The sequence below is a fragment of the Myzus persicae genome, unplaced genomic scaffold (assembly GCF_001856785.1).
Source record: "Myzus persicae strain clone G006 unplaced genomic scaffold, MPER_G0061.0, whole genome shotgun sequence".
NCBI classification, from domain to species: domain Eukaryota; kingdom Metazoa; phylum Arthropoda; class Insecta; order Hemiptera; family Aphididae; genus Myzus; species Myzus persicae.
In genome coordinates this window covers 416,148-429,918 of record NW_019101080.1, presented here as the reverse complement: position 1 = coordinate 429,918, position 13,771 = coordinate 416,148, and the positions used below count along the sequence as shown (strand labels likewise).

Genomic DNA, 13,771 nt, shown 5'->3' with positions numbered 1-13,771 from the left:
AGGAACTACTTTACAATTATGTTCTTGAACATTTGAACAAAATCATTGGAACAATTTTTTTTGGGCGCATTCCTTATTTCCTTCCAGGCACTGTAAATGACAGCGGAAAATTAAGGAAAATTTTACGTTGCAGACAAGAATGATGTCAATCGACTCAATGCTCATAGTAAAAGTAAAAATTGTTTTAACCTTTTAGCAGTTTTTTAACATTTTTTTTATTCAAAATTTCAATATAAGAAGAAAAATGAGTTATATACAAAAACAATCATCTAAGTAATGGAATGCATTAGCCATCAGTAAGCTGTTAGAATATTGGTTTAGGTACGAAGTGCCTATACTATTATACTGGTGTCAAGGTTTACACTTCATCTCATGCCGTTATGCCGTGTTATTATGATATTGTGATATTAACTGGCAAATCCGTCTATAACACATGCAGTGTGTAACTAGATGTATTATTGCCATGTAAACCTGTATACACATTTTAGAGAAATGCACTTCTCACACGTGCATTTGCACTAAATTTGAAGAATCCCGTATAGGTGTATACATACATTATTATTCAATATACGTAGTTATGTCTGTTGAGAAGATCGAGAAAAATACAGCAAACGAGTAAAGACAAAAGTATTTCCAATTTAATAATATATTATATTATATTGTAAAATGTGATAAGAATTTATTTGGTTTCAATACCGCCAACACAGTAATCGAACAATCTCAAAATTAGTTCGCGGTTCTATAATATTATAGAAGAAAGGACGTGTAAGAAGAAATGTCCTGAAGTTGCCTACACAAAACCCCTAAAAATCATTAAGAAAATATTATTCATTCGTTGTCATGGGTTGATTGAAATAAATGTTGATATTTATTTCTGGTAAAAAACTTCGAAGACGAAGACGACGATGATCCTCCAGTAATGTCACTAATTTAGTAAATTAATAGACACAAAAAGCTTAACTGCTTTTCTATGCATGAGAGAAAAATTAAATGTCAGATTCGAATGCTGCAGTTATCTGGATTTTAATTTTTAAATTAGTAGCTATCATTGTGGATAGTTCATCAGAAAAAAGAAATATTTAATTTTAAGATTTTAATTCATTATATTAACTAATTATTATTTGTATACTTATATACTATATTACACAATATACATGCATATATTAAGCACAAGAACCTACCTTAAACTCACATGAAATTGTAAAGATCATAAGCCCATAATGCATCGTTTTTAATTTTAAACAACGATATCATAATATTTTTTGTAAATCATAATATATTGTAAAACGTGTATCAAATTATAAATATATGGATATTGGATAGTATTGAAAAGAATATTTATGATCATATTCGAAATGCATAATGATATAATACTATAAATGCATTTTTGACTTTGTGTACACAATTCGAATTCTAATAAAAATTTACAAAATCTATTAAAAGCAAAAATGGTGGATGTATACGTGCCAATGCAAATTCTGTAAATAGTAAAAATTACATTCATTTTAGGTAGGAAACAATTTCCTAATAATTATGAATTATGCCTCTGGCTGACATAAAATTATAATTACCTAGGTAGGTATGGACTACTGGTAAATATATAATCTAGTTGTTTGTTCGTTAATATACTAATATATCTAATATAACAGTACAGATACTATTATCGAGTTAATTTTAATAGTTTCACAATGTCTGATAATTCGTTTGAACTGCCTTGGAGCGATGACAGTCCATTGCACTTTGGAAATATTCCAGAAAATCCAGTAATTGGTGAGATTATCTGTCAATTGGAAAATTGTTTACGGCAAAGAGAAAAACTCAGTTGTCCTAGCGATGAAATAGACATTAGAATACTATCAGTCACTCGATGTGCTATGGATAGCGTTAAGAATTTAATGGAACACAATTTAACGCCGTTAACAGACATCCAAAAACAGATTTTAATTAACAAATGTAGGTTGTTTATAAAAGATGCAATCAAAGTTATTGAGAAAACCTTGAAAATGCAACCAACCTAAGTTATATGTTGAGTAAAATCAAATAAATATGTATATAGCTACCTAAAACAACTGTTGACTGCTATAGAATAACTGTCTTTTTTTAAAAATTGTAATGATCAATTCATAGATACTATACTTTTACCCTAAAAAAAGCACAATGTCTATAGCTGTAAGCCTGTAACTATCTTATGATATCCAAATCCCATTATCCTCTATATGCTGACCTATAGTTAGGTTAGGTTACAGTGCGTCTACCTACAATAATAGAAGGTTAAAATATAGTATTATTATTATTTTGTAAAATACAAGCCATGGCTAACGAAGAAATAGATACCACTGTCCACTGGATATTTTAACGTCAGCATTATAGACGAAGAAAATCATCTGATGAAACAAATCGAGAAATATCTTGAATAAGATATAATGGGCGAACTTTTAGGTCGACGCTAAGGTTCAAGATTTGGATATCGGGATGAAACCGGCCGTGGATTCGGACCAGAGGCGGCCCCACACAAAAGGAGCGTCTTTGTTTCTTCTCCGCGGCATGGTAAGGCGTTAAACAGCCAACAGGACAGACGCCTGTTGAGTGTGTGTTGCCACCGGTACAATGGACAGTCCAGACTTCCAGGTCCCCTCTCGTCCGACTCCTCCTCACCCACAGTCGGCATCATCCCCAGTGGTGGAAGTGGCTAAAAATTAGTGGAAACACCTTTCATAGTTTATATGGTTCTCGCAAATATATGGTTTGAACAACAGTTGTATAAAATAAGTGGAGGGATAGAAAATTTGAATTATAAAAAGTGGGGAGATCACAGCTCCCCCCCCCCCCCGACACTTCAACTGGACAAACGTAAATTGCGCCCAACGAAGGGAAAAAGTTGTAATAAATATTTTATGCAAGATCAATTTATGTTAATAAAGGGTTAGTTTAACTAGAGTTAATAGTAATACAATTATACTCAAGTTGTATAATATCAGCAAAGTTCTCACAACTCACAAGCCCCCTATCCGAATAATGTTTCGGAATCCGAAACATTATTAATTGAATTAATTTGATATTTTTTTCCTAATATTTCGATGAATTCAAACATCATATTTTGTGTTTATTGGAAAAAATTACTTAACAGATTGTATGATTACTATACTAAAATAAAGACAAATATATACCAGCATAGTAATGAGACATCATCTTTGCGTATTCAACACTATCACACGTAAAAGGTTTTCTAAACTATTACCCAAACGGCCAAACGTTAAGTCGTTTGAAATCGTTAATATAACGATTATAGCGATAAACGTTGGGCTTACCCGCCAATAAATGAACAAGTGTTTCAAATAATATATGTGCGTATAATAGATATCCATGAATTCGAGGCCACTTGGATACTATGGGCGCAATCTACTACATGCCTATTTCAGAAAACAAAAATTCCCGGGGGAATTTAAATACTTGCTGTTCAATATGGGCGCAATTTACAAGCTCTCCTCCGACCACTGTTCATCCCGATTTCCAAAACTTGAACCTCTGCCGATTGAATTAATGGCTAGCAGACTCCCACGTCGACATCGTCGGACCAGCGTAAACTGATAACGTCTGCCTTTGCTTGATGCGTGAGCTTTACTCCCGCGCACCCATTGTGTCTTGTCTGGTGTTTGTTTACTATTACTTACCAATTTAACTAGGCAATTGCTTAGGTAATTTTTTTAAATTTACTGTCATAATTTTTGCGACCATTTTGTGTGAATTCTGTCGTTAGGTTTTTTTAAATTTTTTCCAACAGAATAATGGGCCGCACTGTACATGCTTGTGTTTAAGCCACGAAGAGTTAACCAACAACGTTTTTGTTACGCACCAAAACTCAATAAAATATTGTAATATTGATAGGTATTTTTAGTCAGGTGAATGTAAAATAAATAATAACTAATTGTTAACCGGAGTGAATTAGTGTGAACAATTCCACTCTAAGAGTTAAGACCAGTCCCTGATTTTGTTCATCTTTCTACTTTTATACTTGTTATGTTATATTTGATTGATTAATTATTATTACTTAATTGCTGTGGTATAATACTGTTATTTTATATTTGTAATAAATCAACATATTTTAACATTTACATGTATTTAATAATGGTTACTAATACATCCTATCATAAATGGTAGTCTAGACCCCTTTTTTTATTCTAGCATTGATACAATCTTAATGCAACTAAATAAATATATAAATTGACTTTAAACATTAAAACATTAAATAAATAAATTGTATGCTTTTAAGTTTCTGCCTTAACGTTAACATATTTTATATTTCATAATATAATAATAATTTGTTGTATGAAAAATTAAAAGTACAATTCATGGACATGTTTATTTTTTATTATCGAGTATTTATTTGGGAAGTAATTTTTATAATATATAATTATAGAAGAAATCAGTTAATGTTTTGTTCTGTTTGTACATGAGATCAATTTACACAGAAAATGTCAAATTAAACTTAATAGTATTTTATGTAATATTGAATGTACTTAAACTTGCTTTAACTTGGAAGAGTAATTTAACATTTAATTTAAACTGTAAGTGAATAGGAATTCAAATAAATACCATACAAAATTTATTTTTAAATACAAATGAATCTTAAAATTAATAAAAGAAATGTAAATTTAGAGTATATTTTAATGTAACTATAACATACTATCATTTGTTTTTACGTGGTCTACCTCTTTTACCTTTTGGTTGTTGTGCTCGTTTGGCCAAACATCTTGGACAAAACCAAACAGCACAGTCTGGAGGACACTGGATACCGACACACACCCAATGATACCATACATCACATCCGTCACATCCAATCATTGGGCTTCCGTCATCTGGTTTAGTGCACATAGGACATATCCATACTTGATTACCAGCTTCATCAAAATAGAATGCTGGAGGAGGAGTTTCATTTACAGGAGGAGGTATAACTGCAGGCTGAATGGGTTTTGCAACAATTTTAGTTTTAAGTTTTTGAATAGGAACTTTAGGAGGAGAATCAATGTCATGTAATATATCTATAGAAATGTCTGATTTTGATTCAATGTCCACTTCAACTTCCATTGGTTCAGGTTCTGAAACTAAAGTTATATTTGTTTCTGGTGATTTTTCAACAGGTAAAACTTTAGTTGTGGTTTCTAATCGAGACCCAAATCTAAATTTTAGTTTTGGCACTTTATTGGTAGATTTTAATTTATCTTTTTTCTTTTCTTTCTCCTTCTCTTTTTCTTTTACCTTTTCCTTAACTTTATCTTTTTGCTTTTTTTTTTCTTTTTTCCCCTTTTTCTTGTCTTTTTTCTTTTTCTTTTGTTCTTTGCGATTAATATCGTCATTTTCAACTTGTAATACTGGACTGGTTGGTTTTTCTATTATATCAGGTACATTTAACACAGGATTAATTATTTGTGGAAATGTAGTTGGTATTAATCCAGGTCCAGGAGGTAAAGGACCAAAAAATGAAAATTTAGGTAGAACTTCTTCCATTTTCACTTTGTTAGTATGGGATGTAAGAATAACCTTTTTCGGAACCTGTACCTTTTCAGTTACATTTACAATATCAATTATATCCTCTATAACAGGTTCTGGAATAATAGATGGTGGTTCTGGTATTAGCATTTTTTCTTCCTTTTTATTTTTCAATACTTCTTTTTTTTGTTCTTTTTGTTGTAATAGTAATTTTTGCGTTTTAGAAGCTTTAAGTTTTTTCTTTGACCCTGATTTAGTTTTCTTTTTGTTTTTTAAAATCCTTGGTGATGGTTCTTTTGCTAAATTAGGTAAAATAACGGACAGTTTAGATGTTTCAAGAGGCTTATCAATTTTGATTTCTGGAAATGGCAATAATTTAGAGTCTGCCAATCTGCCTTCTCTAGATGGTGATAAAAACCCACCAGATGTCATGACTACACTTGAAATCTCTCTTAACCGTTTGTGTAAAATAACTTCTTCTGGTTCTTGTTTAGTATTTGTTATAATATTTTGACTTTGTTCTGTATCTGTTGCTTGTTCCTCTTCAATTTGTTCTGTATACAATGTTGGGAGGTGTTCATGAATATGAATAGGTCTAGTTAACATTTCCCTACTTCCTGGCTTCAGTGTATTTAAAACATTCTTTCCTGATATATTTAAAAGAGGTAAATTATGAGGAAATTTAACTGGACCAGTACTTTTAATATATCTACGTAACTCATTCAATGATACAGATTTCTGACGAAAAGCCTTTTCCACGTCTTCAATATCAGGTACATTGTTATATGCATGTTCTGCGTATTTTTTAGAAGTTATTGACAAATCACTGATATAGTGGTGAAGTATGTCAGTCATAATTTTCATCGAAGAGTCTGTTATTGAGTGCCACCCAATATTATTACATATTTGGGCAACAGAAATTGTTAACGTTTGTCTTACGAATTCATCCATTATGGTTCTTTTTAACAGTATTAATGAAATATAAGTGTTAAAACTACTTACTTGTAATATGTATTCATTTTTGAAGTTGAAACAAAATGTGGCGGTTAATTCATGCAAATTTAAACATTATGTTTACAATGTTTACTGTTTACTTATTACATAAACAATAAATTGCTGTTATATTATTAACGTGATTCAAGATTGTTATCACTAATCTTGTCCTATCTAACATTCTAGCGTCTCTTTAGGTTTTAAATTTAAACCATGGTTGTGGTGAATATTATTTATGATAATAAATCGTGGTATTGACCATAGACCTATTAACTAAATAGTTAATAGTAATAGGTCTATGGTATTGACACAGATATATAAACATATATATCTGTGGGTATTAACCGGGGCTGGGACAGATTTCCCGATTTTGATAGCGGTATCTGATTAGAGACCGTGTTTCCCACAGTGCAAAGTTCGACATTTCATTTTTTCATCAATTCTATTATCATTTATCACATATTCACATGCTCGATCTACAAGAGTTATTACTGAGAATTAAGACTTGATTCATTAATTTTAAATTAAAATGTTTTAACTTTTAGCTTAAGTTGTTTTTAAGAAATATTGAATAAGCTACCTTGTTAAAAGTAAATATGACTTTGAGAAATTTATTGACATCATTTTATCGACTTCAAAATGGTTATAAACATAAATGTAAAAGTTTAAATAACATCACTGTTTATAGTTTTTCCAGCCAGTCACATGACCGTAAGTCAAAGTTTGATATTGTTTCTTAATTTATCTTACTATTCACAATTGGATTTTGTTGTTCTATGTAATACTAATGAGTAATGGCATAATACATATATTTATTGTTGTATTGTAGAAAATAGTTATGACTTATGATAATATAATTATTATTATTCCAGGAGAAATTACTAAAGAATTGAGTAATGCGTTTTTTGCGGAACCTGTGCAAAATTTATTGTTTAAACTTACCCATGTTGATGTACAGAAAGCATTTAGAAAGCGTTTTATCGGACAAAATCCTGACACTCCAATTTATAAATTCATGACCACTGCAGAAGTTGAAAAAGTTTGTTCATTTTTAACATATTGATAATACAATTTGTTAAAAATTAATTAATTGTATTAACAATATATTTATAGATTTCTTAAATATTACATTTTTTTTAAATAGATGCAAGCTGAAGTTCAAGTAAAAGCTAAGGAAAAAGTTCAGATGCCACCAATAGTACCATTACGTACTGATTTGGGACAAGTATTGGAAGTTAACAAGGATATTATTGGTTTCGATAGCTCAAAATTCATATTTACGGATATTACTTTTGGTGTATCTGATAAAGTAATTTTTTTATTAACTAAATTATACAACATTATTTTAAATTTTTGTTTAACTAAAACCTAATGAATTCACATAATTCATAGAGACGTATAGTTGTGGTACGAGAACCTGATGGAACACTAAGAAAAGCTAACCAGGATGAACGTCATACTGTAAATCAAATATATTTTCCTCAATCAGGAAGAGAATTAAAGCATCCAGTCATGTTTGATGATACAAATTTGAAGGTACCTATTGGCTAGAAATGTTTTTTTATTACCTATTTAAATTTTATTTTAAATGTAGCCACTTCTTGAAAATGGTGATTATGAATTCATATTGGATCGGGCATGTTGTCAATTTGAACCTGATGATAAAAACTACCACCGTGTTGTATTCAGTACATATAAACATGTTGATGAATTTAAAAATTATCATGTTTTGGAGTCCACAAGACATTTAGGACCATTATTGTTTTACTTAGCTTTTAATAAAAAACCAGATAATTTTTTATTGTATTGTCTTCAAACTGAGAGGTATTTATTATTTAAAGTTTATTTTGTAAACTAGTTTACATATTTAATAGTTTTAAACAATTGAGATAAAATGTGATGATATTTTAGGTTTGATGATGTAATATTGTTTATACAATTATATACAAAGTTAAATCAAGGCCTGGAAATTGAATTGGACAGTTCAAAAGACCAATTTAAATTAATAGAGGTAAGCTTTTTTGTTAGAATTATCACACAATTTTTTTATAGTATTGTTTATTAAATTTAAACTTTATTTTTGTTCAAGGATTTCATAAATGCTGAATGTGTTGATAAAGTAAACCTGGATGAAGCATTAAAAAATTATACTACTAGAAATAGTGAAATAGCATCTAAAACAAACTAAGTATTAAGAAATATATAAATATATTTAATACTTTATAAAAAAAACTATATATATTAATTGATAGGAATATTTTTCATAAAAATAATACTCAGATGGTACTGTAATGTATATACAATTATTAAACATTAGTTTTCATACTTGAAAATATAAATACAAATGTTTGTTTCTATTTTCAGTTTCCAATTTATTATTTATCTTTTGCACATCTGAATCCAAGATTTGATGCAGAGCTATCTGGTGTATTTTGACTTCTTGCAGCACATCGATAACGATAACAATACTCTTTGTGACACAAGTATGACCCACCTTTTTTAACCTTTTCTTTTCCTTCTGAAGGACCCCCCTTAAATAATTAAAACACTAACTTAGTTATACTTGAATTTGTAGATAACTATTAATTTATGCTAAACAATTAAACTCACTGGATTGATAGTAAAACTTCGGTCATGATCCACACTCCAAAAATCATTTGTCCATTCCCATACATTTCCTACCATGTTATGAAGACCATAACCATTTTTTGGAAACGTATTTACTGGAGCTGTAGTTGCCCATCCATCTTCAGCAGTGTTTTTGAATGGAAATTCCCCTTGCCAAATATTTGTTCTTAGAAAAAAAAACAATATTCAATTAATAAAGCTTTATTATTTTATAATTTTTGAAGTTCAACTGTTTATTCTATTCTAAGGCTTTTGTAACTAAATTATATATATGTTATGGGTAAAGTATATATTGCCCAGTTTAGCTCAAGCTACCTTGATTTTTTGATTTATTTAATATTTAATGAAATTAAAATTTTTATTTGCATAAATATTTCTCTCATTTTAATTTAAAACAGTAGTATACACAACTAGACTGCACAAATAATACAAACAATTCACATTTTATGCATGGTTGTATTGATGTAATTGTTTATAGTCCAAAATCTTAAATGTTAAAACCGTTCATTAAATATATGAGTATTAAAATAATTTTGATTAGCTAATGAGCCAATTAATTTTGTAGGCGAAATAATCATGGCACGACAATAATATCAATTTCTTTTGAAGTGAAGTGTGTTTCAAATGTTAAGGTTCTAACAGAAAGGTGAATAATAATTTTATGGTGTCTTTTTAAAGTTGGTAATTTAATTAAAAAGTAATTTTTTTAAATTATTTTTTATATTGTTATTTAAATATAAATAATAAGTTACAATACCCAATTTTCTGTGGGCAAAATATACTTTATGAGTAATGTATTCCATTGTAGGTAACCCCGATATATATACATATATGCTTTATAGATCACTTTGTACTATGTAGAAATACTTACCAACTAATTCTCATTTCGTCAAGTTCTTTTTTTGTATTAAAACTTTTGAATCATTATTCGCTAGGATTTATATTAATATGTATTTCATTTTAACTTCAAATAAATCATAAATATTAAATAACAAAAAATCACCTATGCTTGTTACTTGGAAGAAGCTTATTTCCCCAAGGAAAAAGTCTATCTTTGAGATTACCCCTACAAGCAGCTTCCCATTCAGCTTCAGTTGGTAACCTTTTTCCAGCCCAGTTACAAAATGCTATGGCATCATTCCAGCTAACGTGCACAACAGGATGTAATTCTCTATCTAAAACAAAAATGATTGTATTATAACCATAATTATTGTATAAATATATGTTGCATTACCATTAATATTAGAATCTTTCCCTTCAGGATGTTTCCAATTGGCACCTTTAACTGGTACCCACCAGGGAGCATCTTTAACAGCTTGTGTTATGGATTTTAATGTAGTTTTACTAAGAAATAATTGAAACACAAACGAATCTCCGAATACCTCTGCTTCTGTTTGGTATCCCGTTGTTTCAACAAAATGTTTAAATTCTAAATTGCTTACTTCATATTTATCAATGAAATAATCATCCAAGTACACGGTGCGGGATGGAGATTCTCCATCGGTCACAATCTCTGGTTTGTCAGTACCAATCGAAAAATTCTGCCCTTTGATTAAAATCATAGATTCTAATTCTGATTCAAACGTTTCCGAATGACTTGTTGCTGATGATGTGCAGACATCTTCTTTAGTATTTGTTTTAAGGCGATTTGTATTACATCCACAATCTGCATTAGAAGATGTAATCATCATAATAACAATGATAATATAAAATAATTTCATCTTGATGTTAACGTAAATTAATAGGTTTAGTTAGAAAAGATTCTAATTTTGAGTTGTGATCATATTAAATATTAAACAAATTTAAAACTAAAATATTCAAAATTATCCTCTATTTAAACTATATCCTAAGTATTTAAAACTGGATATTTAAATTAATCATTATAAAATGGTACATTTTGTGTTTTGTAACATCTATAGCTACTATACACCTAATAATTCTTTAAGTTAAAAATTGTTTCTTTGACTTTTTTTAAATATTGTTATCTACTATCTATAATTACAAAAAATAAATAAAAAGAAAGCAGGGTGTGCATATCTATGTATAATACCATGGCTACCCATATGGAGGTCTATGTTATACCACAGATAAAAAATCTGCCCCTTATCGTAGGTATAACTATGTTATCACTTCAAACACGGTTACAGATTGACTTGATACAATAGAATGATGGGTATGGATTTGTTATTAATATTGCGATTAATTCGAATAATACGTAAATAGTAACTAATAACTATACAGAACGTCAAGCACTACTACACAGTACATACCACTATTTTGTGCTACGAATTACAACTACAACTACTGAGTCTTGACTGCTGGGTAGTTTTTATTTGATTAGCGTATTAGAATTCGTGAAATTCAACTCTAAAGTTGTTACCTATTAATGCGTGGTTACCAAGAATCTGAATTCTCGTAATGTCGTCAATCATGGTAAGTGTTAAACTATGTACTTATTGAATTCAAATTTGTTTTTCTATTAGTTAGTAATTTGTTACGTTTAAATTGTTTAATGTACCACAAGACTAGAGAGTCCTAGGTGTCTCGGCTACCTCCCAAGCCCGTATTTCCAGAAAAATTGTATATTGTTGAAAATAAAATTGCAAAAAAAACATATTATATAGAAAGTTTTCTGAAAAGTCCCTGCCAAAAATCACTTATTTTATATTGAAATATAATATATTAGGTACATTAATTGATATATCTTTAATCATGATTGTAATTCAGCTACAAGTTGGAGATTTTTTTTATGAATTTTTGTACCAAAAGTAATTTATTACCTAGTTATTACAGCACCATTTTAATATTCATCCTAAACAGCCAAACAGTTTAGTATTGTTCTCTGTTCAAACTGCATTTTACAGAATTATGTATTTCAGATGGATGATAGTGGAATAGACAGTGATACTACAAAGCGTCATAAAACTACTACCGAAGAAAATGACAGAGTAAGTATACACATATTATAGTTTATTACATAAATCCTTTTTTTTAACATAATAATTGTATTACAAATTTTAAAGTATATCTATTGATGCAATGTGTGGAAAAACACAATTAGACTATGAATTAAAAATTTTTATTTTAATTGTAGAACAGTGACGAGGACAGCAACACAAGTGATTGTTCGATGAGAGTTACAAAACCTTCTTTTTTTCAGAAAAAATTGGGCAAGTCAATTAATCAATTAACAATCAACATATTATTTTGTTTATCATTGTATGGTTTTAATGTAGAAAAATATCCTATTTTATTTTTATTTTTGTATATTTTGTTTAGATTTAGCTTTATGTTTATTGAATTTTCAAATTATTTTATCATGCACGAATGCACGATGAAAGAAATAAAGTGGTAAGATTTTTTTTATCATTTTTTGTTTATTGTTATTCCTGTAGAATTTGTTTTTTTTTTACTATTATATTTTCATTGAGTTATAATTATTTTTGCTTTTTACTATAGAACAATATGCTAAACCTGGCTTGATGGAGTACAACCAAATGGCTGTACCAACCAGCAAATCGTCCAAGATAGATAAATTACCGGTGTTAGTAGATTGGGATTCATCTGACAGGTAATCTCTTTATAATGATAACCCATTTAGAATTTATATTATCCATCAATAAATAGAATTTTAGACTTGATTCATCTAAAGATTAAGAAATATACACTTTGGTTTTTTGTAGTGAAATGGAAATACGTTTTTTTCCTGGACCAAAGGCTAGGCAAACATTAAGCGATACTTTCAGTCTACAAGAATTTCATGGATCTATAGAATCTGAGGACTTAGATTTGATACCACCACAACATACAACTAAAACGGATAATCAATGTTGCAGTTTGGTTTTGCAGAGGTGTACAATTCTTTGAGATCTTTTAATAATTTTAATTTACCCAACATAACTTCCACAAAAATATATGACATACATTTTATATAAAATAAATCAAACCTACCTACCAATGAGTGTTGTGTTTACCAGCTATAGTAATATTGACTGATGTTAGAAGCTGCAATGACCGATGCTGATATCGTTTATGAATGTTTTATTAATGTGTTTTTTTCTGTTATGTCAATAAATATTGTTATTTATTTCCTACTGTTTTTTTTTTTTTTTTTTTAATAAAGGAAAAACTATAATCATATTCTTAGTTTTTGGGATTTTACCTTAATTTGAAATGCACATTTATGATCAATGATAGATACAATTCGTATTACATTATAATTATTAGACATTCATTCAAATAACTGTATATTAGTTGATACATAAAAAAAATCAACCAATGAGGAACGGTATACAACTGGACATTGGTTAGTAGATAAATTATAAATTAATAGGTAGCAAAATTTGGATGATTTTAAATGTTTCAGTTTTTCAAAAAATAATACTTTTAATAATGTAAAATACATAAAAATGTAATTAAACTAACATTTTTAAGCATTTATATTTTCAAATAATGTGATTGCATTATTTTGGAATTTAGTATTTTCCAATGTCAAGTTAAATTAAACATAATTTTATTTTTATATTAAAATAGAGCCACAGGGGGATATTGAATACTAATAAATAAAAGAAAAAATCCTTTAAATTCAGATTTGAATATTATATATTTAAATAATGTATTATTCTCCTGTAAGTACACAGATTGCCTATCTAAAACGCCGCGT

General features: G+C 28.9%; 5 protein-coding genes across 5 annotated transcripts; 3 read left to right on the top strand and 2 right to left on the bottom strand.

Annotated features, from left to right (window-relative positions):
- Positions 1 to 1,241: 1,241 nt before the first annotated feature.
- Positions 1,242 to 3,941, top strand: LOC111027627. The gene has a single exon (XM_022306026.1). It carries the CDS (start codon positions 1,689 to 1,691, stop codon positions 2,016 to 2,018), a length of 330 nt encoding a protein of 109 aa, XP_022161718.1. The 5' UTR covers positions 1,242 to 1,688; the 3' UTR covers positions 2,019 to 3,941.
- A 115-nt stretch (positions 3,942 to 4,056) lies between these two features.
- Positions 4,057 to 6,648, bottom strand: LOC111027623 (transcription initiation factor TFIID subunit 3-like). The gene has a single exon (XM_022306021.1). The coding sequence runs from the start codon at positions 6,436 to 6,438 to the stop codon at positions 4,687 to 4,689; it is 1,752 nt and encodes a 583-aa protein (XP_022161713.1). The 5' UTR covers positions 6,439 to 6,648; the 3' UTR covers positions 4,057 to 4,686.
- A 227-nt stretch (positions 6,649 to 6,875) lies between these two features.
- Positions 6,876 to 8,703, top strand: LOC111027624 (28S ribosomal protein S22, mitochondrial). Its single transcript, XM_022306022.1, has 7 exons — positions 6,876 to 7,191; positions 7,353 to 7,519; positions 7,625 to 7,789; positions 7,873 to 8,016; positions 8,075 to 8,304; positions 8,392 to 8,491; positions 8,570 to 8,703. Exons 1-7 carry the CDS (start codon positions 7,077 to 7,079, stop codon positions 8,666 to 8,668), a joined length of 1,020 nt encoding a protein of 339 aa, XP_022161714.1. The 5' UTR covers positions 6,876 to 7,076; the 3' UTR covers positions 8,669 to 8,703.
- A 124-nt stretch (positions 8,704 to 8,827) lies between these two features.
- Positions 8,828 to 11,111, bottom strand: LOC111027625 (sulfatase-modifying factor 1). Its single transcript, XM_022306024.1, has 4 exons — positions 10,343 to 11,111; positions 10,112 to 10,283; positions 9,091 to 9,274; positions 8,828 to 9,011 (listed from the first exon to the last, which is right to left on the bottom strand). The coding sequence occupies exons 1-4, from the start codon at positions 10,827 to 10,829 to the stop codon at positions 8,856 to 8,858; spliced, it is 999 nt and encodes a 332-aa protein (XP_022161716.1). The 5' UTR covers positions 10,830 to 11,111; the 3' UTR covers positions 8,828 to 8,855.
- A 192-nt stretch (positions 11,112 to 11,303) lies between these two features.
- On the top strand, positions 11,304 to 13,198 carry LOC111027626. The gene is made up of 5 exons (XM_022306025.1): positions 11,304 to 11,541; positions 11,988 to 12,056; positions 12,203 to 12,278; positions 12,568 to 12,679; positions 12,792 to 13,198. Exons 1-5 carry the CDS (start codon positions 11,527 to 11,529, stop codon positions 12,973 to 12,975), a joined length of 456 nt encoding a protein of 151 aa, XP_022161717.1. The 5' UTR covers positions 11,304 to 11,526; the 3' UTR covers positions 12,976 to 13,198.
- The last annotated feature ends 573 nt before the right edge of the window (positions 13,199 to 13,771 follow it).